Below are 27410 nucleotides of genomic sequence, written 5' to 3' on the forward strand. Positions count from 1 at the left end.
CCCCTCCTCCACCTGCCTGGTGGATCCAGCCCATTACTCACCTCTCCGCTTTGACATTAGGCTAACAAGTGCGTAGTTGTTTCTGCACCTGTCCACAGCGGCGCGGTAATTGTCCAGGATGTCCTTCTGGCTGTTCAAGTACTCAGCTATGGGCTGCCCCAGCTCGCTAACTGCCCGAAATTCCCCCACATCGCTGTCAAAGCGCAGGATTTCCTCCTGGTTAAAGATGTATCTGGTCACATGCCACACCCGCTCTGTCCCATTGAAAAAATGACACTCAGCTTTCATCTGCTGCAGGAATCGTGCTGTGAGGATAGGAAAAATCAGTCTGAGGACTTGCTGGGAGGACACTGACATTAAAGGCAAAAGCAATGTGCTGGTTGGGGAGGAAGATGGTTGAGGGCACCAGGAGACCCCTAATTGACTTGCACCTGTCCCCAACCCCCAAGTATCAGCACCCAGGGGTTCATCTTTCATCTGAGACAGAGAACCAGAAGTGGTGGGGTCACACCTCTAATCCCATGCCATCTATAATGCCTCTCCTTGGTGCTGGGCATCCACCTAAAGACACTCTGTTCCCATCTCTCATGCCCATAGCTTTTTACCCTCTCTTTATGAAATACCATCTCTGACATTTTATAAACCCAGATGGTCTGCTGCACCTGGGACTCCAAAGACAGAAAAACAGACAAAGCCCCTCCACCCCTGGAGATTAATTCAGCAGCAGCTATTCAGATATTAGAAATGTCAGAAGAAAATTATAAATTTCTTTTATCAGAGATTAGCAAAAAGATCTAAATGACAATAGGGTTCTGGAAAAGAAATTCTTTTCAAGTAAAAAAAAAAATAGATGTGATTTGAACCAGATGAAGAATGTGGCATATGTGTATGTTCTGGGGAAAAGGGAAAGTACCTGTCAGGTAAAGGTAATAATCATGTGAGAAAGCTTGAAAGAACAGATGAGCTTCAGGAAACTGGAAGACACAAGGCACCGAAGCACATAGAGGGAGACCAGGAAGGTAGAAGACAGACTGGAGAAATCATGGGGAACTGCACACTTAAGAGCCTATAGTGCATGTCAGGATTTTAGATTTATTTGATGAATTTTACTGAAAAATATTTGTAGCAGTCATCAGTATTTATGCCTTATAAAGGAGAGTTGCTGAAAGTTAACAGAGATCAGGAGGACAAAGAACTGATGAAATATTCAAAACATTGTATAAAGAAAAAATGAAAAAATAAAGATCTTGAACTTGTATTGACCAAATGGATTCAAGAAGAAAGTGGTGAATTGATGCAACTGTGAAGCTTTGGTTTGTTTGCTTTGTAATGAAACAAGCTAAAACAAACCACAAAGAACTGAATTGGAAGAGGAATGTTTAAGTGTCACATAAACAGAATTCTTAGAAATAGCACAATGTAAACTAATGTTTTCAACCTTAACACCATTTATATTTTTGGGCAGGGGTGGGGGGTGCAGTTTTACCCGGGATTGAACTCAAGGGCACTCGACCCTGAGCCACATCCCCAGCACTGTTTTGTACTTTATTTAGAGACAGGGTCTCACTGAGTTGCTTAGCATGCTCTTTTGCCGATGCTGGCTTTGAACTTGTGTGTATCTTGCCATCCTTGAGCTGTGTGTGTGAGTTATGGGCATTTGAGCAATATGAGGGGACTGGTCTGGCATTGCACTGATTGGGCTGTGCACAGTAAATGTGCCTTTTCTCTCCCAAAGTACCTGAAATGGATGTGACTTGCCAAGATGTCAATCAATCTACTGACCCAAGACATCACAAAGCAAGACTCCACCTTTTGAAACCCTACTATCTCTTGTCTTATTTGGGTGGAATACTCTATTGAATGTTTTTTCCCTAATAAATAGATAGGTTCAGGGTGTGCTGTCTCTCTTGCTCTCTTTCCAGTGCTGTCCAGACGGGAGCTGATCCTTAAGATCGCAGAACCCTCCTTCTTAGAAACTCACATTCTTGTGTTGCATGGTTTCTTTGCTGTTTTCTTAGTTTAATGTTGCAGCCAGCTCTTTTGAACCCAGCTCCTCTCATCAGTGCAGGCAGCTGCTGAGACTTGTGGTCCTCTTTCCTTTTCCTCCTGAGCCGCTGGGATTATAGGTATGTGCCACCATCCCAGCACCACTGACATTTTGATTCAGGTAATTTCTCACATGTCTCCTGGTGGGGCCTGGCAGTGAGGTGTTGGATGTAAAACTTTCCCTAGTGAGCATTGGTGGTGTAAATCATCTGAAAATCCCCTAGTTGAAAAGCTAATGGACATTATGAAGCGGCTTTGAACTAAATGGAAAAATGTCTGATTAAACATAAGCCTTGGCAATGAACAAATTTGTTTGGCTGGAAAAATAACCAAATACTAGAATCACATTTCTAAAACCATTCATAATGGCCAACAAGAGAGTGTTAAAGCTATTACAGATTCTAACCAAACTATCCTTGCATGTGATAATGCTTACCTCAAGCAAAATGGGCAGTGACTGAAAAAAGCCCTAATCCAGGAAGTTTGAAAGGCATATTTTATTTCTGCATTATTAGAAGAAAAGAAAACAGACAACCAGAGAGAAATTTTCTAAGTGGTTCAACAGCCACTTTGTATCCATGGCTTAAACTTTTTTTTAATAGACTGTTGGGCTATGAGAAAATTGTAAAGCACTATTATCTGCAAAACTGCAGTATATACTGTATTCCTAAACTTCTTGCAAATATTGAAGTTAGGATTTTTAATCTCCCCAGTATTATACCTGTATTGAAATATTATGACTAAGATACCTTTTTTTAAAAAGTAGGGTGGCATCCCATGTAAATAGAAGGGAGAGCAGTAGAGCAAGCTGAGGAAAGGGACTGACAGGGAGGGAGAGAGGGATGGCAAAAGGGAGGAATGCAGCAGAACAAAACTGACTGAACTATGCTATGTACTCATATGACTATACCACAGTGAATTTCACCTCTATGTATGTCTATAAAGCACTAATTTTTTAAAAAATGTAAATAAATAGAAGGAAGATCAGTAGAATAGAGAAGAGGATCAGGGGAGGGAGGAGAGGACTTAAAGGGGAAGTACTGGGGACTGCAGTGGAGCAAAGTATATTCCATGTATGTATGATTATGTCAAAACTAACCCCATTATTATATATAACTATAATGTGCTACTAAAAATTTAAAATGATACATTTATGCTTTAATGATACTTATTTAGTATTTTAAAAAGAGGAGGCAGGAATAGTTTTTGAACTCTGTTTAATGCAGCTTAAAGAGGCTTAGAATCCACAGCTTTCTGAAAGAAGTCAGTTACTAAGAGTTTATTATGAAGTTAATAAATGAAAAATCAACTTTAACAAATGTTTGTCACAGACTAGGGACTGTGCTTATGACTGCAAATGAACTAGCAGATGAAGATTTTGTCAACTATAATGCCATTTTGAGATATGAGTTTAAGAATACAGACAGAAAACTGAATATCAAGAGGACAAACATTCCTGTTGAAATGTGGAATGGGCAACTTGTGAATGATTCATGAACAGGAAAAAAGGAATCTAAGAATAGAAAGGGTCAAAATGTATGAGCCTATTCAACATCCTATAAATTAATTTGTAATGTCTCAGTTCCCCAAAACTTTCTGAAATATAGTGGAACAGGAACATGACCTCAATAAAAAATATTCTATTAATCTCATGAGGGTTAGGGCTAAGATTTGACTGATCAGCTGAGTGACCAGGAGACATGGCCATCAGCTGAAACCTACATACCGGACCAGAACCCTAATGGGGAAGCACGATCTTGCTCAGTATTCCTCAGCCGTGAGGGAAATCCAGCACCATTGGGTCATACATATTCTACCTAATTTTGTACCCTAATAAAAACAAACCCTACCTTAATCTCTGGCTATTTATCTTGCTCTTAAGATTGCCCATATCCTTCTCTGGGAACGCATATTTTCACCTTTGATTTTCTAATAAAGTTCTTCCTCTCCTTGCTGAAACCTGTTATGTTATTAAGTTCTTTTCTGTGATGTTGTCAAGAGCCTGAAAGGCCTGGGCAAAGGGCTCCTCTACCTCTGGAAGACCCCCTTCTACTCCCATATATTAACATTTAAATGGAAAGAAAACCATATGAATATCATGTATGATAAAAGTTTACAAGATAAAAATAAAAATAAGCCAAAATAAGCTGCACAAAAAGAAACAAAACTGAGCATTGTTGAGCATAACCTGAGTGGTGGAAGCATGGTAGTGGGGACAGTGAGAGTCACAGGTGGAGTTTCCCAAAAGTGATATGATGAGAACAGGGGACCAGTTAGCTAGTAGCCCCAAACATCCACCATGAAACCAGAGATAATGTGGTGTCTCAGAGAGTTTCCTTATGGACACAAGTGAGTCAATGGAAAGAGTCTTCAAATGGTAACCTGAAGAGTGCTGCTTTCTCTCTTGTGAATCTCTTTCACTGAAATCATGAAATGCCCGACTCAACTTGCTGGTGATGACAATAATGACCCTGGTTTATCTAGGTTTCTAAGCCTAGACATAACATCAGATATAACAGGCATGGTTATTTATTAACTTATATTTAGCTTAATGTATCTTTATACCATAATCATTGTTTTTTATAGATTGGGATGTGGAAATATTGGTGTGTTTAATTACAGGTCATTGCCCTTTGTCCCACAGAGAGTGTTCTGTAATTAACTGGAAATGGATTGGTTAACATTCTGAAATCCCAAACCCCAATTTCTAAAGCACATCTAACTCTAAGAATTTCAGAAATGGAAATGTGGCTCTGTATATGCTTTGAGACACTGCTGATGACAGAATAAAGGATGATTTTGATACAGAAAAGGGCAAAGGGGAAGTGAAGAGATGAGTTTGAGGCTTCTACTGGAATAATACAAGTAGAAGATAACAATATCTAGGACAAGGGCAGTAACCTGGTACACAAATGGGATTTGAGAATTGCTTTGGACACAGTATCCCTGGGACCTATGGATGGATAGAATGATAATAACTGGCATGGACGTAAGTACAGTGTGGCAGGCACTGTTCCTAATGCTTTACACATATCATCTCTGTTAATCCTCAAAACAACTCTGTAAAGTAGATATTATCATACTTATTTTACAATTGAAGTTACTAAAACATAGACACTTTTCCATAGTCATATATTTAATGACAGGCCAAGAGCAAGTTTTAGAAATTTGAAAATCTACATGTTTTAGTATTCAACCACTATCTACACTTCATTTAAAAAACCCTGGATAGATAATAGCCAAGATATCAGAATACAGTTGACCTGTGTGTGTGCCTCTGCTACAGATAACCCAGTTCAATAAAGAAAAAATTGTATTTCAAGGAGAGTGATTGAGAGAGAACCGTAGAAATCAGTGATGGGAACCTTAATCACCATGTGGAGTCAAAAGGCAATCTAATAAAAAGAGCAAAACAAATGGCAATTTTAAACTCAGCTCTCTGACAGCGAGGGAGGATTATGGCTGGTGTGTACATCCCTAGAAAGAAGGCAACATCCTCAGTATCCTGAAGCTACAGGACCAGTGCTGTCATAGCCACAAGCCCAAGTCCCACCTGTGCCTTCTCTGTGGGAAGTAGGGAAGTTCTCCTTTTCAGCCCAAACCTTGACCTATAGCTACTGGTCCCAGTTCTGACTTTTCTGTGCCTGTCCATCAAGAGTTTGGAATGGTCCTAGTCACATCCTATAGCTCCAGGAATGCTGCTGTCAGTGGCTCTTATCCTAAGTACTACCTGTGCTTACCTGGTAGGAAGTATGGAAGGACTTTTTCCCTGGCCATGGCATTGGGACTCCAGACACTGGTGCAAAAAGCCATGAGAATGTCATATTCATGTCCTGCAAATCCAGAACTCTGGCTATCAATGCCACAAGTCTTGTCCCCACGATCTTGCTACATATGACCTAGAAACATTCACATCCATATTCTGTAGTTCCAGGACCACAGATACCAAAGTCACAAGCCAAAGTTTACCTGCACACACCCTGGGGGACCTGGGGAACAACTCCACAGTTTACAAATTTGGAACTACAGATACTGGTGCCAAAATCTCTGGTACTATCTGTGTTTGTTCCTTGGAGATTGAAGAAGGTCCCATCTGGGTTCAAGAGATCCATAAAAATGGCTAAGAATGCTACAAATCCTTGCATCAACTATAATTGGCCCACAGGATGTAAAGAAGGTCCCCTTTGTGTTCTACAACATTAAGTACACAGTTACCAGAGCCACAGACCCCAGCATCTCCTCTACTCATCCTCTGGGACCTGCAAAAGTTCCCCTCTCATCCTATGGTTCCAGAACAGTGGCTGCTGCTGCTTCTCAGTCCCAGTCATCTCTTGTATTCAGAGAGTTCTGGGTAAGTTCTCCTTTATATCTCTGTCTTAGAGACCATGTCTACTTGTTACACCCATTGGTGTCACTTATAATTGCCCCAAAGGACCTGGGGACAGCCCTTTCCACAATCTGCATCTCTGATAGTATTGTCAAAAAGCCCTGGTTCCATCAATGCTTAACTCTGTGGAGCCTGCCTGAGGACTGATACCAATGGAAGATTATGTCTTCTGCAATGGTATACAACATCTTTTATGAACCACTATAGTAGAGACTACTGAGGCACCCTTAGACACGGCTGACATCAATCCAAAATGCAGAAATTACATGGAGATTACATTTTTAACTCTCCAAACCAAACCCAAGGCACCAACCCAACTGAAATCCTATAGCCCATCTAAATTAAACAACAACAACAAAAAACTTTCCTACAAAAGCTACTTCATAAAATGGGGAGAAGCAAACATTATACCACGTGTGCAGACATCATGACAAAGGAAGGGACAAAAGATGCATTAAAAAACATAATATATCCAAAAGAAAATAATCCTTTATTAATAGATCCTAATTTGAAAGAAATTTATAAAATGCCCCCCCAAAATAATTCAAAACAATGAACCTAAGGAAAATCAGTGAGATGCAGATGAATATAGAAAAACAATACAAATAGATGAGAAAAAACAATTTAAGATACGAATAAGAAATTCAATTAAGAAAAGAAATTATTTAAAAAGGACCAATCAGAAATCTTGGAGCAAAAATATCAATCAATGAAATAAAAAAAAATAGAGATTCTGCAACAGAGTAGAACAAGCAGTAGAAAAAAATTCTAAAAGTGGATTACAGTTCCTTTAAATAAACCTAGTCAAACAAAAATAAATTAAATAGAAAAAAGAAAGTTTATGAGAATTATGGGACACCATAAAGCAAACAAATATTTGCACTATGGGAATTACAAAAAATGAAAACATAGATTTTGAAAATCTTTTTCACAAAATAATAGCCCCAAACTTTCCAAATATGAACATCCAGCTATAAGAACCTCAATGGACCCCCAACTAGATTAAACCAGACTAGATCTTCACCAGGGCATATTATAGTAAAAGTATGAGGCACTGCTAGATATGCTGGTGCATGCCTGTAATCCCAGCAGTTTAGGAGGTTGAGGAAGGAAGATGATGAGTTCAAGGCTAGCCTCAGCAACTTAGTGAGGCACTAGGCAACTTAGTGAGATTCTGTCTCTAAATAAAGTACAAAAAGTGCTGGGGATGTGGCTCAGTGGTTAAGCACCCCTAGATTCAACCCTGAGTACTGCCCCTGACCCTCAAAAAATGTATGAGATAAAGACAGAATCTTAAAAGTGATAAGAGCAAAGCATCAAATTACATATAAGATAATGCCTATTAGACTTATAGATTTCTCAACAGAAATTTTATCGGCCAGAATAGAATAAGATGGAATATTCAGAGTACCGAAAGAAACAAAGCAAAACAAATCTGTCAACCCAGATTACTGTACCAAACAAAATTATTCTTCAAAAATGAAGAAATATAATCTTTCTCAAATAAGTAGAAACTGAGGGAACTCATCACCACCAGACCAGTCCTTCAAGAAATATCTAAGGGAGTCCTATACAAAAAAACTAAAGAATGCTAATTCCCATTAGGAAAACATAAATATAAAAAACTCACTAGAAAAAAAGATCCATGAAAGTTAAAGAGAATCAAACCTTATTAAGACCGAAAACCACCAAATCACAAAATAAGTAAGATATAAGAAAGAGAAAACAACAACAAAAATACAAAACAAGCAAAATGCAATTAATGAGATAACAGCAAGAAGTCCATACCTATCAACAATAACCCTGAGTGTAAATGGATTAAATCCTTCAATCAAAAGACATAGACTGGCTGAATCAATTTAGAGGAAGGCCCAATTATATGCTACCTACAAGAAACTCTCTTCACTGGTGAAGATGCACATAGACTAAAAGCGAAGTGTTATCAAAAGATATATCAAGACATATCACAGAAATTAAAACCAATAGTGAATAAGTAAAGCAGACTTTAAGCCAAAAGCTGTACAACTAGACAAAGAAAGTCTTTATGCATTAATTAAAAAGATCGATTTGGCAAGAAGATTGCAAATGTATATGCATCTAACATGGGATCTCACATGGGATCTAAATGGAGAGATTGATTCTAATATAATAACAGTTGGGATATTCAATATCCCCACTCTCCTCAATCATCCAGATGGAAAATAAACAATTAAACCTCTGATTTGAACCATACTATAGGGCAAATGGACCTACAAATCGTTTACAGAACATTTCATCCAATAGTACTAGAGTATGGATTATCTCATCAGCCTTTGGAACATTCTCCAGGATAGATTCTTTGCTAGTCTATGAATCAAGCCTCAATAAATTTAGAAGAATTGAAATCATGTCATGTATCTTCTCAGACCATAGTGGAGTAAATCTACAATCAATAACAAGAAGAAAAATGAAAATTATAAAAATACATGGAAATTGAATAACATGCTCCTAAATGATCAATGGGAAACTGAAGAAATTAAAAGGAAAGTAAAAAATTTCTAGAAACAAATAAAATGACAATGTAATCTATGGGATGCAGCAAAAGCAGTACTGAGAGGGAAGATTATTGCATTACATGCATACATAAGAAAAAAAGAAAGAAAGATCTCAAATAACCTAACAATGAAGCTCATGAACTTAGAAAACGAAGAACAAACAAAATCAGTAGAAGTAAAGAAATAAAATAAAATCAGAGCATAATTAAATATGATCAAAACTAAAATAATAATACAAAAGATCAAAGAAACAAAGAGATGGTGTTTTGAAAGGATAAATAAAATTGATAAACCTCCAACTAGACAAAACAAGAAAAATGAGGAAATTATCAAATAAATAAAATCAGAAATAAAAAGGCAGAATTATAAAGTATCTACAGAAACTACTATGAAGAATTAGAAAACCTAGAAGACATGTTTAAATTCATGAACATATACAATCTACTAAAATTGAATCAGAATACATGGAAAATCTAAACAGACCAATACTGAGTAATAAGATTTAATGAGATAAAAATCTCCCATCTAAAAAAAGTGTAGGATCTAATGGTTTTACTGATGAATCCTGCAAAACTTTTGAAAAAAACTAATTCCAGTTCTTAAACTATTACAAAAAGTGGAAATGTAAGAAAATTTCAAACATTTTTTATGAGTCCAGCATTATCCTGATACCAAAAGTAGACAATGGTATGAGAGAGAGAAACTATAGACTTGGATATCTAATGAACATAAATGCAATAAAATACTAGCAAACTAAATTTAACAGCATGTAAAAATATCAAACATCTTTATTAAGCGAATTCATCCCAGATGTTTTTGTCAACTTTTTCACCACTATGAGCAAAGGACCTAAGAAGAATAATTTTATAGGAGGAAAGGCTTATTTGATGCTCTTGGTTTCAGAAGAATCAGTCTACAGATGGCTGATTTCATTGCTCTGATCCCTAGGTGAGGCAGAACATCATGGCAGAAGGGCATGGTGGAGGAAATCAGCTTGAGATATGCCAATCAGGAAACCAAGAGAGTCCTGCTCACCAGAGACAAAATATATACCCCAAAGGTAGCCCCAGTGTCCTATCTCCTCCAGCCATACTCGACCTGCCTAGAGTTACCACCCAGTTAATCCATTCAAGTGGATTAATGCACCAATTAGGTTAGGGCTTTCATAACCCAATCATTTCACCTCTGAATATTCTAGTATTGTCTCACTCATGAGCTTTGAGAGACATCTCATATCTAAACCATAACACTAGGGTTCAATATTCACAAATTAATAATTATGATAAAACATATGAACAGAATGAAGGAAGAATCCACATAATCATTTGAATAGATGGAAAGAGAATTTGATAAGATTCAGCATCCCTTCCTGAGGAAAACTCTCAACAAATTAGGTAGAGAAGAAACAAACCTCAAAATACTAAAGGCTATATTTGGAGAACCCATAGCAAAATCATACCAAATGAGGAAAAGTTGAAACCATTTCTTCTAAGATCAGGAACAAGACAAGGATGTCCAGATCAACCACTCTTATTTAATATATTATTGCAAAAGCAATTTAGCAATAGAATTTTTTTAAAAAAGGACATTCAAATTGGAAAGAAAGAAGTTAAGTGATAAATGTTTGCAGATGACATGATTTTATACATAGAAAAACCTAAATAATCCATGACAAAATTGTTAGAACCGATAAATGAATTCACTCAAGTTGCAGGATACAAAATCCATATGTAAGAAACAGTAGATTGAATGAATGATTCATTGATTGACTGATTGATTGATTTTAGTACTGGAGATTAAAACAAGGGCCTTTCACATGCTAGGCAAGCACTGTACACTGAAGTATAATCCCAGCCCTTTCTGTTTTGAGATTGGCCTAGACTGCCCTCAAACTTGCAATTCTCCTGCCTCAGTCTTCTTGGTAGATGGGATTGCAGGCATACACTACTGTGTCCAGCTAAACATTAGCATTTTGTATACCAATAATAAGCTTGATTAAGCAAACCCACTCAAAATAGCTACAAAGACTAATATTTAGGAATAAATATAATCAAGGAAGAAAAGGGGTTCTATGACAATTATAAAACTAATGAAAGAAATGATAGAGAGCATACAAAAAAGTAAAGCTAACCTTGTTCATGGATCAGAAGAATATGTATCATTAAATTGATACTACCCAAAGCAATCTATAGATTCAAGGTACTTTCCATCAAATACCAAACACTCTCTTCATGGAGTTTTTTTTAAAGCCCTAGAATTTATAAGGAACCACAAAAGACCCAGAATACTCAAAGTGATCCTGAGCAACAATAAAAAACCAAAACCAAAGCTACAGGCATTCACCAACCCTGACTTCAAAACACATATATGGATTTATTGTAACCCCCATTGAAAAAAAACCAAGAAAACAAAACAAAACAACAAAAAGCTACTGGCATAATAATAGACGCATTAACTAATGGAACAGAGTAGAGAGCACAGATATTAATCCACATTCAGAGAACCAACTAATGTTTTTTTGACAAGACACCAAGAACATATAGTGGGGTAAAGACTTTGTCTTCAGAAAACAGTGCTGGCAAAATTATATACATACACATATATATGTAGAAGAATGAAAATAGATTCCTTCTTCTCACTGTACACAGAAATCATCTCAAGATGGGTCCAAAACCTAAATGTAATGCCTGAAACTATGACATTGCTACAAGAAAACATAGAGGAAATACTTCAGGACATTGGTGTAGCATAGGATATCAAAGGCAAAAGCAACAAGAATAAAAAGAGAGAAATGGGATTATATCAAACTAAGAAGCTTCTGCACAGTAAAGGAAATAATAAAACTAAGAGACAACCAATAAAAGGGGAGAAAACATTTGCAAACTATTTATCTGATAAAGGATTAATATCTAGAATACATAAGGAATTTTAAAAAAACTGAAGACCAAAAAGGAAAGAAAAAGAAAAACCCAAAACCATAAAACCCTAATAATCCAATTTTAAAATGGGCTAAACAACTAAATAGACACTTCTCAAAAGAAGACATTGAAATGGCCAATTAAGTATATAAAAAATCTCAGTGTCACTAATCATCAGGGAAATGCATATGGAAACCACGATTGCCCCAGTAAGACCGGCTACAATCAAAAGGACAAAAGATAACAAATGCTGGAGAGAATGTGGACAAAGGGAAACCCATAGACTGTGTTGGTGGGAAAGTAAATCAGTACAGCCATTATGGAAACCAGAGTGGAGATTCCTCAAAAAACTGAAATTAGTACTACTGTATGATCCAGAAACCCCACTAATGTATATACACATTTAAAGGGGATGAAATTACTTTATCAAAAAGATCCTTGCACTCTTAGAGCAGTACTATTCACAGTAGCCAAAATATGGAATCAACCTAGATGCCTACCAGTGAATGAATAGATAAAGAAAATATAGAATATATACACAATGGAATATTACTCAATCTTTAAAAAGAATGAAATCCTATCATTTTCAGTAATCTGCATGGAACCAGAGGTCATTGTGTGAAGGGAAATAAGCCATACACAGAAAAACAAATACCACATGTTCTACCCATTGGTGGAAACTAATAAGTCAAGAAGAGTGAAATTGAAAAGTGGTCAAAAAAGCATGTAGAAAGAAGTTCAGCAAGGGGCCCCAAAACAATTGGAGAGGATAAGTTAATTCTGGTTTTCCTATAGTACAGTAGAGTAACTACTGATTACAAGAATCTATGACATATTTAGGAATTAGTTCTGTTTTTTCTATAGCACCGTAGGGTCAAAACAATTTATGATATATTTCAAAATGACTAGAAAAGTATAAAATTGCCAACACATAAGAATAATTAGTGCTTCAAGAGAAAGAAATGTTTTACACTGATTTGATTATAAATATATGTCAATAAAAAATCTTAAATAATTTCTTTGAATACAATTAAGTTCATATTTTCTGCTTTGTGTCAAACTTCCCTGTAACTCTCCATCTTATTTAAGGATTAATAGTAACCTCAAAATTCATAAATACAGTCTATTATTTTCAGTCAACCTTTCAATAATAGCTTTCAATGTAGCTTTCAACCATATTAATCAGCCTTCTTGTAAACTTCCTCTTCCTCATTGTAATGATTAAAGTTGTTGTCTCTCACTGTAACACATTATCATCACAGGGTAGTTGGTGCACATGTTTTATGTAGAAACTGCTAATTTAACTCAAGTTTATAACTGAATTTTTAGTCCTTTCATTTCTTTACTTTTGAGTATAGAAGTTGTGTGTGTATAAAAATTACACATTTATATATGTAAAATTTATATGTAGATACATATAACTGAAACCGATACATATATATATACACAAATATATATATATATATATATATATATATATATATATATATATATATATATATACATATATAAATTGAAAAATATTTTGGTTTACAAATACAATACTGCAGTTACTCAGAAATTAAACCTGCAATCATTTAGCAGATTTCTTTGCCTTGTGAGCCAGTCACAAGCCATATTAACTTATACTTCATATCATCTTCTCCCCTATTGTCTCTGCCACTGGTCCACTACTTGCCCACAGTAGACAAGACATTTCATGCCTATTAATGGTTTCAATGGCTTGTGTTCTAACTTTCAATCTCCAGATGCCAATACTCCTACAATTACCAGGTTTGGCCAGGCATAGTACTCTTAGGTTTATAATCAAGTCTTCATGAAGGAGAGAAACTGAGAAGTTGCTAAGCTCATGTAAACAGTTTATAAGAAATGAGTAGATTTCTAGACTTGGAGTAGTGACCTTCACAGAGCTTCTTTTGCTCTGGAGAATGAAGGTATTCAGGAGTGAATTCAGGATCACACAGGTCTATGCAACAAATTCTCTATACTCACAAATTCTCTAAGTACCTTCTTGACAGATGATAAAGGTAAAAGAGTGAAATTCTGTTCATTGTTACCTGTCCATATCACTGTTAACTGTGGTTAACACTATTAGTTCATATTCTCATTATGTCTGTATGATCATGTGCCCAACTTAGGGCTGGCAAGGTTAGCTAATACAAATGGTCAGTTTATATTTGCTCAGTTTAATTATTATTATTTATCAGAAATACATACTTAACTGAGCATCCTGTATTTTATCTGGAAACCTTAGCCAAAGAAGAAGAAATGGAATTAAAAATTCTTTGTTTTCATCAACACATGCTCATGAGTGCCTGCACATAATATGAACCCATGTCGAACTTTTCAATTACAAATGCAAAATGAATTAAAATTTCTTGTAAATATGAGAGCTTTCAGGGATTGAATTTTCTCCCATCCTAAGACATATTTAGGTCCATACAAACATGAGAAACTTTATCAATAATCCAGACCCCACTTAGGTACTGTTCACTAATGGTGATTAAAAACTCAGTCTCTAGAATCAGAAAATGTGAATCTCAAAATGCACTTTTCCACTTGGGTCAATTTTTAACATCTATTATCCTTTTTATTTACCTCTAAAATGGATTTAATAATGACATGTTCCTTACAGAAACATTGTTAAGTGTTACATTAATTACAAACTCTCCCTAGTGCTGTTCACGTGATAAAATATTTATTACCATTTTATTTTTAAAGCCCCCATGAAAGCAAACTCATAGACTTTTGTATTCTTAACTTCGTAGAACAACTAAAACCTCAACATGATTTGGCAATTGTTTTCATCAATTTTATCACTAATCACCACTTTGAGCATGTAAGGGCAGAAACTTTGGTGTATTTATAGTCATGCACCATATATGAACCCAACACATGATAAATGTACTGAGACAGAAAAGAGGGGTCTTCCGCATAGACTGATCTGCAGTGTAATCTGGGTTCTAGCACTAACTATGTGATACTGGTCAAGTTACTTATACATGTGAGTTTTAGATTCCATAGATAAACTCCATATTATATATTCCAGAGTTTTAATTGCTGTATATATGATGGAATAGTTACTGGAATGACATGCTAAAATGTATAATAGGCCTGCAAAATGCTACAAGACTCCATAATGACAGAGACCAGATTATGTTGTTCATCAATCCATTCTTATCGTTAGTGTGATAACTAGCAATTTCTAAATTGCTAACAAAAATTTGCTGTGCAAATATTTTATTTTTTTTCTATAACCAGTCAGTGCTGCCAAGAGACCTTCAGTGCTTCCTTGCTAAGGACTCACCATCTCTGTCTGGTTCTCAAGTCCTCTCACTTCCATTTGGAATCTTTACTCTGTTTCTTTAGGTCTAGCTGACTCTAAGGTGACAGGGCACAATCCTTCCCTGAGACCATCCACTGGGAACAGTCATCTCTACTCCAGCCTCATGTGTTCAGCTCCAACTCTCTCTTCAAAAAGTTAAATCCAGTTTCCACCTTGAATAATCTACTGACTGCAAAGCAAGTCCAACCCATCTAGAGCTTGCTTCTCTGTCATGTTGTCCCTTTACTTCCTCTGGTGTCTCACCCCCACTGGCCACTCTCTCCCCTTGAGAAAAGTCTACTTTCCTTGGCTTCCATGCATCACATTCGCTATAACACCACTGGTCCTCTTTTTGGTACCAGTTGCTGGCCCTGTCTTCTTGTTTTCTACTGACAGTCTCTCTCCCCATGTAACCTCTTCCACGTTTCTGGAATTTTAACAGAGAACATGTGTTGATGACCCTAAAAAATATCTCTGTAGCCTAGGTCTCATCCTGAACTGCAGTGTCTTACCTTCTACTAACTTCTTGGTAGCTCCACATAAAATCCAAAAAAATCATGGCAGGCTTAACTTGAATGAAACCTTTATTCTAACCCCGCACTTGAAATCCCATCTTCTTTCAGTCTTCCCTATCTCAGTAGGTAGCACCACCATTAAGACAAAATCCTAGGGACAAGCTTGATTTCCTACCCTGTGGTCTTTGTTTAAACCATTAACATTTATGCTACAATTTACCCAGACTGTCCACTTGACCTTCATCACAGTCTTCACCACAACTGCACTCCATGAAGCCACAAGCTTGCTTTCACTGGAGAATTCCACTGTGCTCCTAAGCAGTTTCCCTGCCTCCATGTGTGAGCCCCAACAATACCATCTCTTCATGGAAGCTGCAATTATTTTTAAAAAGAAATTTAAATTAAATCTCCTCAAACCTCTCTGTGGCTTTTCATATCTGTTTAAATAAAACTGGAATTTCTCGCTGGCCATCAGGATGTAACATGAAAGGGCTGATCACTTCCTGTCCCATCCTCCCCATCCTGTGCCTCCTGCTTTCCCCAAGGGCACACCTTGCTCACCATACTTCAGCCACTCTAGCCTTCTTTGTTTCCCTCAAACACAGCATATGTCTTCCCATAATTCAGCCTTTCCCCTGTTCCCTCTCCCTGGAACACTGGTTCTTTAGGTAATCACTTGACAGGCTTCTTCTCTTCTCAGCTAAATGTCCCCTTCTTTGGGAGGGCCCCCTAGACACTTGAGCTGGAGTGGATGAATCCTGTTTCTCTGTCCCATCACCCTGATGTCTTTTTTTCCAGAGCATGTATTACTCTGTGAAGTTTTCTTCTTTATTAAGCTTCTCCTCTATCATTAGATGAGACAAGAGAGTCAGGGCCTTTCCATGTTATTGAAATAGAATTCTCTGAGTCCTGAAGAGAGCCCAGCCCAGTACATAAAAGATGCTTGGAAAAGTAATTTGGTCTAAAAGAACAAACTCAAGTTTTCAGGAATTGATCATTGTGGAGATTCTGGAAAGTAAGAAGGGGTTCAAATACCAACATTCTTTTATTTTGATGACATGCTGTATCTCTTCCACACCTAATTAGATAGTAAGATGCATTTATTCTTTTTTCCTGCTTTGAGTTGGAAGAACTACATAGTGAAAAGAGGATTTGAAGTACAAGGAATAATTTCATTAAGTTTAATTTCATCTGATAGGCCTCATTAGGTGAGTACAAATAAGAAACCCATGTTCTTACCTTTTTCTGTTGATAAGATCACTCCTGGTTTTCCATCTGGATTTTTAACTAATATTTATGGTTCAGGAAATTGTAGCTGGCTAAATCTCTGGAACCAGAAAACTCAAGATAACACAAACTTTGCCTGGGACTTTCACAACTCTAAAATGTGTCTATGTGCTGACTTAAGTACAACAGAGACAATACCGAGCCTTTCAAAGGAAGCATGTTCTTTGATTGGTATTTCAAAATTTCTAAATGAGCCCAATAATCTTTTGCTACCTTTCTCAAGGTTAATAATTACAAATTAAAGGAAGAGATCAGTAAATTATAGTAAGTAACTAGTACTTGCAATAACAGAAATCACATTAAGGGTGCCTCCATGGCAAATGCTGCCACCACTGTCTCTTCCTGTCCATCATCTGCCTCTTTCCCTCCATCTACCACTCCCATCACTCCCCCTTCCATACACTCTGAACCTCCCTTCTTCACCTCCCCATGTTTCCCACTTCTATTCCTCTAGTCCTTCCCTAGGAGCCCCCTTTAACATTTAAATGACAGGAAATGGAAGCAGACATGTTGCCTACACTCCTCAGACTAAATTAGAAATTTTAGCCATAGTCAAAAATTTTCTAAATCCCCAAACCATTCTCTTGACCTTGACTGATGTTTTAGCCTGATTACTAGCACTTACTAACCTGGATTTTTAGATCTTTACCAATTTATCCACATGGCCAGGCGTGTGTGTCAGCTGTGGATGGGAAAGTCCCCTTAGTGTTTCTTAAGTAGCTGACAGACTAGGAACTGACAAGACACAAAAAACAGCAACAGCCTAGTAAGGGCCACTCCTTTGATTTTGCCCCGACCAGGTGTATTGCAAAATCATTAGCATTGCACTCAAAAAAGGACAAGTCAGTTCTTGATTATTATAATAGATTTGATAAACTGTTTTAGTCAGATTTTTTTTCTTTTTATGCTGCTGTCACGAGAAGACCTGACAAAAACAATTATAGAGGAGGAAAAGTTTATTTATTTACTTTTTTATTTGGATCTCATGGTTTCAGAGGTGTCAGTCCATAGAAGGCTGACCCCATTCCTCAGGGCTTGAGGTGAGGCAGAATATCATGGCAGAAGGATGTGGCAGAGGAAAGCAACTAGGGACTTGGCATCAGGAAGTTGAGAGAGCTTTGTTCAGCAAGGACAAAATATATACCCAAATGTGTGACCCAGGGACCCACCTCCTTCAGCCACAACCTACCTGCCTACAGTTACCATCTAGTTAATCCCTATCAAGGGATTATTTATTTATGAACTGATTAGGTAGAAATCCAATCATTTCATTTCTATACTTTCTTGCATTGTCTCACAGATATGAGTTTTTGGGGGACATCTCATACCTAAATCATAACACAAACCTTTCAACAAACTTATTTAACTTGATCTTTGTAGCCAAACTTTCTTGAGACTCTCAGCACCTGAATCAAACATTATCTCAGTTGGGCAGCAGACTGTACCCATGAAATAGCTTCCCTAGCTACCTAGTGGTCAAAGAACCTAGAAAAAGAATCTAGAGTTACAGAGCCTTAGATTTCCAGGAGAGAACCACCCAACTAAAGACTCTCTAATGACCACAAGCATAGAGGGCCACCCAAACACCCCTGCATCTCAGATCAATGCTGCCTTTTTTGGTGCTTACAGGTAATTTTTAATAGGACTGTCTTAAATACAAACAGTGGTTACAAAACTCTGTTTGTATTTAAGAATACAAACTTATTAAACTCTCATAAGGCTATATCCCCCTTCTGTTCAACAAAATTAGTGCTGTTCCAGGGACATTCAGAGAATATTCCCCCTACTTAAAACCAAAAAACTAATGGAATTAGATATTAAACTTGGGGATAAGTTAGTCAGAGCTCTAGTTGACATTGGGGCTGAATCTATCCGTCCTTAATTCCAACACACTTTTACCTTCCCATTCTTGAGTTTCTGAATTTATCCAGTTGGTGGGGAGTGCTAACAAATGTATAGAAGTTCCAAATCCCTACTCGCTTCCATCAACTTAGGTTCTCTCTTGTGCACTTACTGTTCCTTACTCTTTCCATCCATACCCATATGTGGTTTGGAGATGGATTTTCTGGAAATACATCAGGCCCATATCTCTTTCTCCCAAAAGGGAAAATGACACTAGAATTCATCCCATGATAAGACTCTGGCCTTATAAAACTAGCCCCTACCCAGATGTTCAGCTACCCTGTAATCTTTTAACAGTACTCATTCTATCCTCAAGGAATTGCCTGAAAGCCTCTGGCACATAACAATCTTAATGTTGGGCATACTCTTTTAGCATCGCCAACTAAAATACAGATGGATCATAATAAGCTCTTCCCCAGGCAAGCAATGCTTATTAAATCCTGAGTCCTTGGCTGACATACAATCCTTAGTGGATAACTTTATACATAAGAAACGTCATTTCCCGCACCAACCCTTGCAATTCTCCATCCAACATATTTGCAAATCTAATGGAAAGGATGGATATTTGTGCAGGATATCAACACTATTAAGAACATAGTTATTTTCCCTCAATACTAAGTGGTTCCTGACCCTCATAGCTTGCTGTTCAATATTTCCCCTAAGAGCAAATATTTTGAAGATATTAATTTCTGCAATGCTTTCTTCAGTGTATCAATATAGCTTGACAGTAGCTGCCTCTTTGCCTTCATCTGGAAGGGCCCACAATATTCTTGGATAGTCCTTCCCTCCTTCCCCAAGGGTATACTGAAAGCCTCACTTACCTATTTTTCATGCTGATTTAGCTGAAGTCTCCTTCCTCTATCCTTTGACCCTACCCCAATTTATGGATTATCTGTTTTTTAAAAAATCCTTTTATTAGAGTATTATGGTTATACATAATAGTGTCATTCATTTTGACATAATCATACATGCATGGTATGTAATTTACTTCATTTCAGTCCCCAGTAATTCCCTTCCCATTCCTTCCTCCAACCCCCTGTTTCCCTTCTTCTACTCTTCTAGGCTTATTTTTATTTATTTATCATTTTAATTGGTGCTTTATAGATATGCATAACAGTGGCATTCACTGTGGTATACTCATATATGTACACAGCATAATTTGATTTTATTCTTCATTTCTTCCCTTTTCCTGTCCCTCTTCCCTCTCCTCCAATCTCCTTCCTCTACTCCGCTGATCTCCCTTTCATTCCCATGGGATCTCCCCACCCCATTATTTGCTTTTATATTCTTCCTTCTAAGAAACTTACCTGACTGACGCATTCACTTACTTCATAATCTGATTTAGAGGGCTTAAAGTTTCAAAGGAAAAAATAACAATTCTGCTAGACTTCTGTCAAGGGTTTGGGTTGCCTCTTGACATGAATGACCTGTCATGCTTTCTAGTCATTTTAGCTTTCCCTTGTTCCTACAATAAAATTCAACTCCAAGAATACTATGGTTGGATAAATGTCCCACACAGGCCCATAAGTTAAGGGATTGGTCACCAGCTGTAGTGCTATTAGGAGATGTAGAACCTATAGAAAGTGGAGGCAAATCAGAAGAAGTAAGGTCACTGGGAACATTCCCATGATAGGGTTCCCAGCCCTTTCCTCTATGTCTTTACTTCACAACTGCTATGAGGTAAGCAGCTTCCTCTACACTGTGCTCTCACCACGATGGAATGCCTCATGCAGGTCCAAAAGCAATGGGCCAACTAAACATGGACTAAAATCTCCAAAATTATGAGCCCAAACAATTCTTTCCTCTTTTTGAATTGCTTTATCTCAGGTATTTGTTACAACAAAGGGAACCTAACATAGAGGAATTTTAGTATTTGCAGGTATCTTACAGAGCTGGCTGCCAAACTTCTTTTGTGTGGTCCTGAGCCCTTCATAATTTATTGGAAAAATTTCTGTCCTGGACCCTCTAATGAATCCTTGATGGAAAAACATCCATCAAGGATAAAAAAACAAAAAACAGTTGAACTTAGACGACACTTGGAACAATCCAATTACCATCTCCCTTTTCATGTGTTCATTTAAAATTGGAAAGGAAATGCCCTAAGGATCCTTACTCAACCCCATGGAGGACAGAACAGGTCACTAGGGCATGATAGTCAGTAACTAACCCAAGTGAGCCAGTGATTCTCTCCCTATCTAAAGGTGATTGCTACCAATCCATTCTCATTAAAGCCACAGAGAAGAATGTCATGGGATCTTCCCTCACCATCTATATTCTTCACTGTGAGAGCCTTCCTGAACTCTCACTATGCCCAGCCCTCTCTGCTTGTCACCTTCTATGAGATCCTCTTCCTCTCCTCATCTGAATTTACCATCACCCAATTTAATCTGATCAACCTTGCCATTCTCTTTTCTTCCCTGGAAAATGATGTTTCTTATGACATGACTAGACCACAAATTCTCAACCAATAAATAGATCTACAAGAAACCCACTCATATAATACAAACTATTACTGTTTGCAAATAGACCTGATCTCAGAGGACCAATGGGTCACTACCAAGTTGAATATGCCAGTATCTCTTGATGATATTATCACCTGAACCCCTTTTTGAGGCGTAACTGCATGAGACAAACCCCACCATCTCACCAAAGCATAACTCCTAGCTAAAAAGACTGCCAATGTTTATCCACAGAGGACTTGCCTTTGTGGTAGGGCATGACTGCTACATTCTGGAAGCTGAGAGAATTTTTAACATATATAAATGGTTTAGTTGTAGATGTGGTGCTGAGGATCAAACCCAGTGCCTCACACATGCAAGGCAAGTGCTTTAAAATTGAGCTACAGACCCAGCCCCAGAATTTTTAACTTTTATTTTTCAACAAATAAAAGATAAAATGCTTGTTCTTTACCTTTTGGATGGTAGTAAGGCTGCAGGAGCTCTACCTTTTATTAAAGTACAGGATCACTCATTGGCCCAGAAAGAAGAAAGTAAAACAAATAAGATAACTGAAGCCACTAACCAAGCAACTATCTCACAAGAGGCCCTACATGTTATGGCCTCTAAAAGTTCTCCAATTTTTATCCCCTGTGCAAACCAAATTTATGCCATAGGCCAATAAAGCCCCAAGATATTTTCTCCATGGTTGAAAGGAAAATGATAAACACACGACTGTTTAAACTGATGGGAATTGCTGGATAAGTCACCACTCTCCCACTGGATCTTTCAGCAAATGTAATGAGCCAATATCTATACCCACTTAAAATTTCTCAAATGCTCACACCTACACATTTATTTGAAAAAAAAAAAAGTCAATTGTTATTCATGTACAAATATATTCTCCTAATTTTATACTCCTGCAGTTTCAAATGATTCACAAAGTGGGTTAGAAATGCTCCAATCCTGAAAGGATACTTGTTTGGAATAGTTGAAACAATTTGAAACAATTTGTTCCTGTCTCCTCTGCCCAACTGTCACCCTTATTTTATCTTATAAAAATCTGTAACAATACCTCCATTGTTTGGTGTGACCAAAACTCATGTTGGGCTTTTTATAGAAAAATACTGAACAGGAAGATCAGTATTAAGAGTTGTAAACACAATGTTACTAAACTATGGTATAATTCCATATTTTCCTCTCTTCCAAACAATTCTTTTTATTTATTTATTTATTTATTTATATTGGTTCCTTTTAGTTAACCATGACAGTAGAACCTATTTTGATATCATTTTTTCTTAATTTAAATAATTTAAATGGCATTGTGTGTACCCCCAAAGGATCTTTTTGTTCCTGGGCAAAAAGATGCTTCTTGGATCTATAAGTATCCCAGGACTTGGAAAACAGGAGGAACTTTTCTTCTAGGACAACTTATTACCCCATTCACAATACTTAAGGTCTTTATCCTGGAGTAAAGAGAACTTCCATTATTACAGGTGATCACCATGATGACAACCTGTTGGATTATGAGTATGACAGCAGTGAACATTTCAAGGGTGTGGTTTACCAGGTGGGTTTCATCACAGGAGATGGGCAAGAAGAATATTGGGATCCTGGCCAGGAGTTGTCACTATCATCAAAAACTTTTCCTGCACTCAGGAGAACCACCTATTCTACCACTCAGCTCAGTAAGCCCAATGGAGATAGTAGGATTCCCCTATGTAGACCTGGGTAACCACATTGCATTAAATTACCTCTTTACTGCAAAGAGTGGTGTCTGTGCTGTATCACGTATCTTATGCTGTACTTGTATAAATACTTCTAGACAGGTTGATTTGCAACCTTCCAAACCTTACAATTGGCTAAGTCCCTAAAAGGAATACCTTCAAAAGTCCCCTTAGCTGGTTAAATTTCTAATTATCAGATATTTTCAGTTCAGTATCATTTGACATTGACTTCCTCTTGGGTTCTACCCTATAGTTTTAAATTATTCTCTTCATATTGGAGTCAAATATTTGTTTCCCCTCTCTCAAAATTATTCAGCCTATTTTAACAGATGAATATAAGAGAATCCCACCAGAATCCTATTAAGTCAGCCTAAACATTCTGGGCTCTCTCCAGCTAAAAAATGGAACCAACTCTAACTAAGAGACTTTGATTTAGATGTGACAGATATCTATCAGGATGCCCCTCATTAGTATATGGCTCCAATTGTTCAGTTGGTCACTGCCTGCCCCTCCATCTGGATATAGAAGTGGGACAGGCTTCATCCAGAGAAGGTAACAAATGACTCTGGTACCATGGTGGGACATAAATGCTTTATTCAATCAAAATGCTGCCCGATGAGAAGTTTCCATAAAAATGGAGGAATGTTTCCTTTAAGAAAGGCTGAATTTCCAAGGAGGATCTCAGATGAATAATTGGGCTTGAATTCAGAAAGAAATCTTGCAGTCATTTGTTGACTGGGTGTCATACACATGGTCTGTGTTCTGGGGAGAACCACAACCTGAACATTATGGACCTACTGCTCTTGTTTCGATTGCCAAGACAAACATATTTTGGGAATTCTCATTTTGCTGCCTGAATTTTACCAATGAACTATGACCTACAGCTATATGTAAATATGAACCAATCAGGAATGGGCACAGTTGCAACCCTCATTTGCATAAAGTGGACCACAGTAAGAACTTGGGCTGGAAATTCCTCTATAAGTTAACCCCTCCCTCTCTTTGTTACTTTGCAGTACATGTTCATTTTGACTCCCTGGTTTGCAAACTTGCTATTTTTTGTTTACTTAGATAAAGCCTCTTCTTTTCTCTTGAGCCTGTTTTAAATGAATTTTGATTGACAGGGATTACTAGACTTATTGTGATTAGAATGTTCTTAGAAATACAAATTAGGACCATTCTGATGAGGTCTCAGTTGGACATGAGGAACAAGGTGTTGGAAACGAGTATAATACAGTGGCAAGGAACTTGATGGGATGATGTTCATATCCTAGACTCTGTAGAAAGCAGGACTTTAGATGAATGAATTAGGATGTCAAAAGCAATATTCAAGCAATAAATTCTTTTGGCTGTTTATACTAAAGTGAGAGAAGACAAATGATTTAAAACGACAATTGATAATTAAATGAGAAACAAAATGGAAATATTTGAAAAATTCCTAGTAAGGCCATGTAAATAATAAAAAGCATGTTCAGGAGAAAATACAAAGGTGTGCCCAAGCCACTCTTTTCTAAAGAGATTAATATGGATAAAAGGAAACCAGGTTTGAGTCATTGAGACCATAGCAGAATGGCTCTGAATCATTTCAGAAGTTTTCTAGTCAAGCTAAGACCTGAAGGCAAGGTTTTCAGAGAAGTGCCCATGGGACCTCAGCTTTTACTGCTTTGTGACTCTGCTCTGTGAGTTCTAGCAGAGTGCCCCTTATCCTCCCAATCCAGGGTTCAAGTGAGTTTGGATGTGGTTTCACCTACCACTCCAGAAAGTACAAGCTTTAATTTGCCTGCATCGGTGTCATGATAATTCTGTGGGTGCCCTGAGTGCAAGAACTGCAGAGCCATGATGGTCTTCAACTAGATTTCAAAGGATTCACTGGACAGCTTGGGGACTCAGGAAAAGGCATGTTGCATGAACAGAACTAAAACAGAGATCCCCCACTACAGTATGAACCAGAGGAATCATAGAGCAGAGGCCACCACAGAGTCCTCATTAAGGTAATGTAGTATAGCCCTTGAGACCACAGAAACATGGGAAATTCAATCCTGGGAAGGCTTAGGCACTAGACTTCATCATAAGAGCTGCTGGACACATTAAGCCCAGCAAAGCCAAGGGGGCATGGCTGCCCGAGGCCCTGGGGGCCACTCCACCCAGGGTATCATGTGGGACATGGAGTCAAAGATTTTTCTCCAGAATTTAGAATTAATGCAGTTTTCCACATTGGGACCAGTTAACACCTTCATCTTGCCTACTTCTCCTTTTTGGAATGAGAATACCTATTCCAGGCCTGTCTCATGATTATCTTTTGGAAAGAGGCTTCAGAGGCTTCAGAGCTGGAGGGAAATTTGCTCAGTATTAATCCTGGCATGAATCTGGCCCATATCTGAACTAATGAGACTCTGGACTTTGGACTTTTGAGTTGATAGTGCAATAAGTTAAGTGTTTCGGGGTGATGGGTATGATATAAATAAAGTTTATATGGGAGAAGGAGATGAATTTGGGGAACCAGGGATGAATGTTATGGTATGAATATCTCTCTTAAAAAGTTCATGCTTGATAACACTATGCACAAATGAAAAGTGTTGAGAGATGGAACGTTTAAGAAGTGATTAGGTCATGAGGGAATTGTCCTAAAGAATGGATTAATGAACTTTTTCATGGGAGTGGATTTATTATCATGAATTTGCATTTGTTATAAAAAGAAATCTCTCTCTCATGCTCTCACGCACATTTGCTTTCCTCTTTGCTTCTTGGGATGATATAAAAGCAGGCACACCTCAGCTAAAACCCCTTGACATTAGACTTCCTAGTATCCAGATCTATAAGTAATAAATCTCTGCCTTCATCAAATAGACATTCTTAGGTTTTCTGTCATAGAAGTACAAAGCAGAATAAGATAATGACATCTCTGGGGAAAGAATAGAGTAACCAGACATGGCTAATTAAGGATAATAGAGGGTACAAAGTAGGTAACAATTTGGGGAAAAACTCCAGTAGATCAATGAGTTCCCTTTACTTACTGACTCTCATCCCATGAGACGATAACAATCTTCACACTCTCTGTACCCCTGGTCAGAATTATAATTTGAACCATATGAAACTTATGATTTCTTTAAAAAATAGAATGTCATATACTTTATATTATACTGTTGAATTCCTTCCTGTAGGTTCAATTCAGAGACATGAGAGGTGTAGGAGAAACTGATGGTATAGAAAGATTCAAAACAGAGTCATAAACCAGTCATGGAGGCCCACGCCTGTAATCCTAGCGACTTGGGAGGTTGAGGAAGGAGGACAGTCTCAGCCCATGTGTTCAGCCATTGTGCAACATAGTGAATACTTGTCTAAGGAAAGAAGGAAAGGAAGAAGGAAGGAAAGAAGAAAAGAAAAAGTTAAAAGAATCTTTAAAAGTACTAACTTATTTTTTTCAGAAGATGCTCATTAACTACAGGTTTATTCCAAGGTCTAAGTGCTCTGCTTGAGTTTCAGGGTGCTTTCCATAGGAGAAAGAGAGAGCATTAAACCTAACTTTCCTTGGAGCATCTGCAGTACAGGGTTTCAGTACTGAATGTTTATACTTCATAAACACTGAATTTTGGGAAGAAAGAGAAGATAATGGAGGATACCTCTTGTTATATCCTCACACTTGAGACAGAGGTGGCAACCTCATGGATGCTGGTGAGTTCGTAGCACAGGATCCTCCAACAGAAACCCTTCCAATTCCCTTAGACTCCCATAAAAATTTTCAGAGAATTCTTTCTTCCTTGTTTCTGGCATAATTGAACACAATAAAGGGAAGTGCTATAGGGGAATTTTTAAAACATCATTATTTCTAAGTCTCCTCAAGTCTCTAAGGAAATATGATGTGATGCTAGAGAGGTTCTACTTCAGGGAGCTGGGAAGAAATGGTGTATACAGAGGTCCTCTGCACAGGTCTCATAGAGAGGACAGCATCTGGGCTTGTGTGTGTGTGTGTGTGTATGTGTGTGTGTGTATGTGTGTAATTTGAGACTCATGTGATAAAGATAAGCAGTTACAGAGAAAACTCACAAATTTTTGAAGGATTTTGCCTGGACAAAGTGTGAAAGTTAACTCCCATCCTTCCCCCTTCCCCCAATATCAGCTCAGCACCCAAGGTATGCACTTACGGCGGGTGTCCCTGGACAAACCCACAGGAGGGCTCAGCAGCATCAATATCACAGTCAGAGCTGCCATACAGGAGCATCTGGGAAGCCACAGACACACCATGCTGGAGAGCAGGAAAGGATGGATGACAGAGGATCAGGCAAGTGCCACTCAGTGAGAACAATGGCCCTTATCACCTACATCCCAAATAATAA

General features: G+C 37.7%; 1 protein-coding gene across 1 annotated transcript; it reads right to left on the minus strand.

The window, feature by feature from the left end:
- Positions 1–27410, minus strand: LOC124081399 (HLA class II histocompatibility antigen, DRB1 beta chain-like). The gene is made up of 2 exons (XM_046427588.2): positions 27219–27410; positions 1–305 (listed from the first exon to the last, which is right to left on the minus strand). The coding sequence occupies exons 1-2, from the start codon at positions 27316–27318 to the stop codon at positions 34–36; spliced, it is 372 nt and encodes a 123-aa protein (XP_046283544.1). The 5' UTR covers positions 27319–27410; the 3' UTR covers positions 1–33.

Source organism: Marmota monax, unplaced genomic scaffold (assembly GCF_021218885.2).
Source record: "Marmota monax isolate L192 unplaced genomic scaffold, Marmota_monax_Labrador192_F-V1.1 WCK01_AAM20220418_F8-fsc01431, whole genome shotgun sequence".
Classification (NCBI taxonomy): domain Eukaryota; kingdom Metazoa; phylum Chordata; class Mammalia; order Rodentia; family Sciuridae; genus Marmota; species Marmota monax.

What these genes read in the sequence shown, in the direction of transcription:
- LOC124081399 (XM_046427588.2), bottom strand. Translation starts at nt 27,318, where the DNA reads ATGGTGTGTCTGTGGCTTCCCAGATGCTCCTGTATGGCAGCTCTGACT. An exon ending in TTTGTCCAGGGACACCCGCC is followed by an intron (nt 306 to 27,218) that starts GTAAGTGCATAC and finishes CTATCCTCACAG; the next exon opens with CACGATTCCTGCAGCAGATG.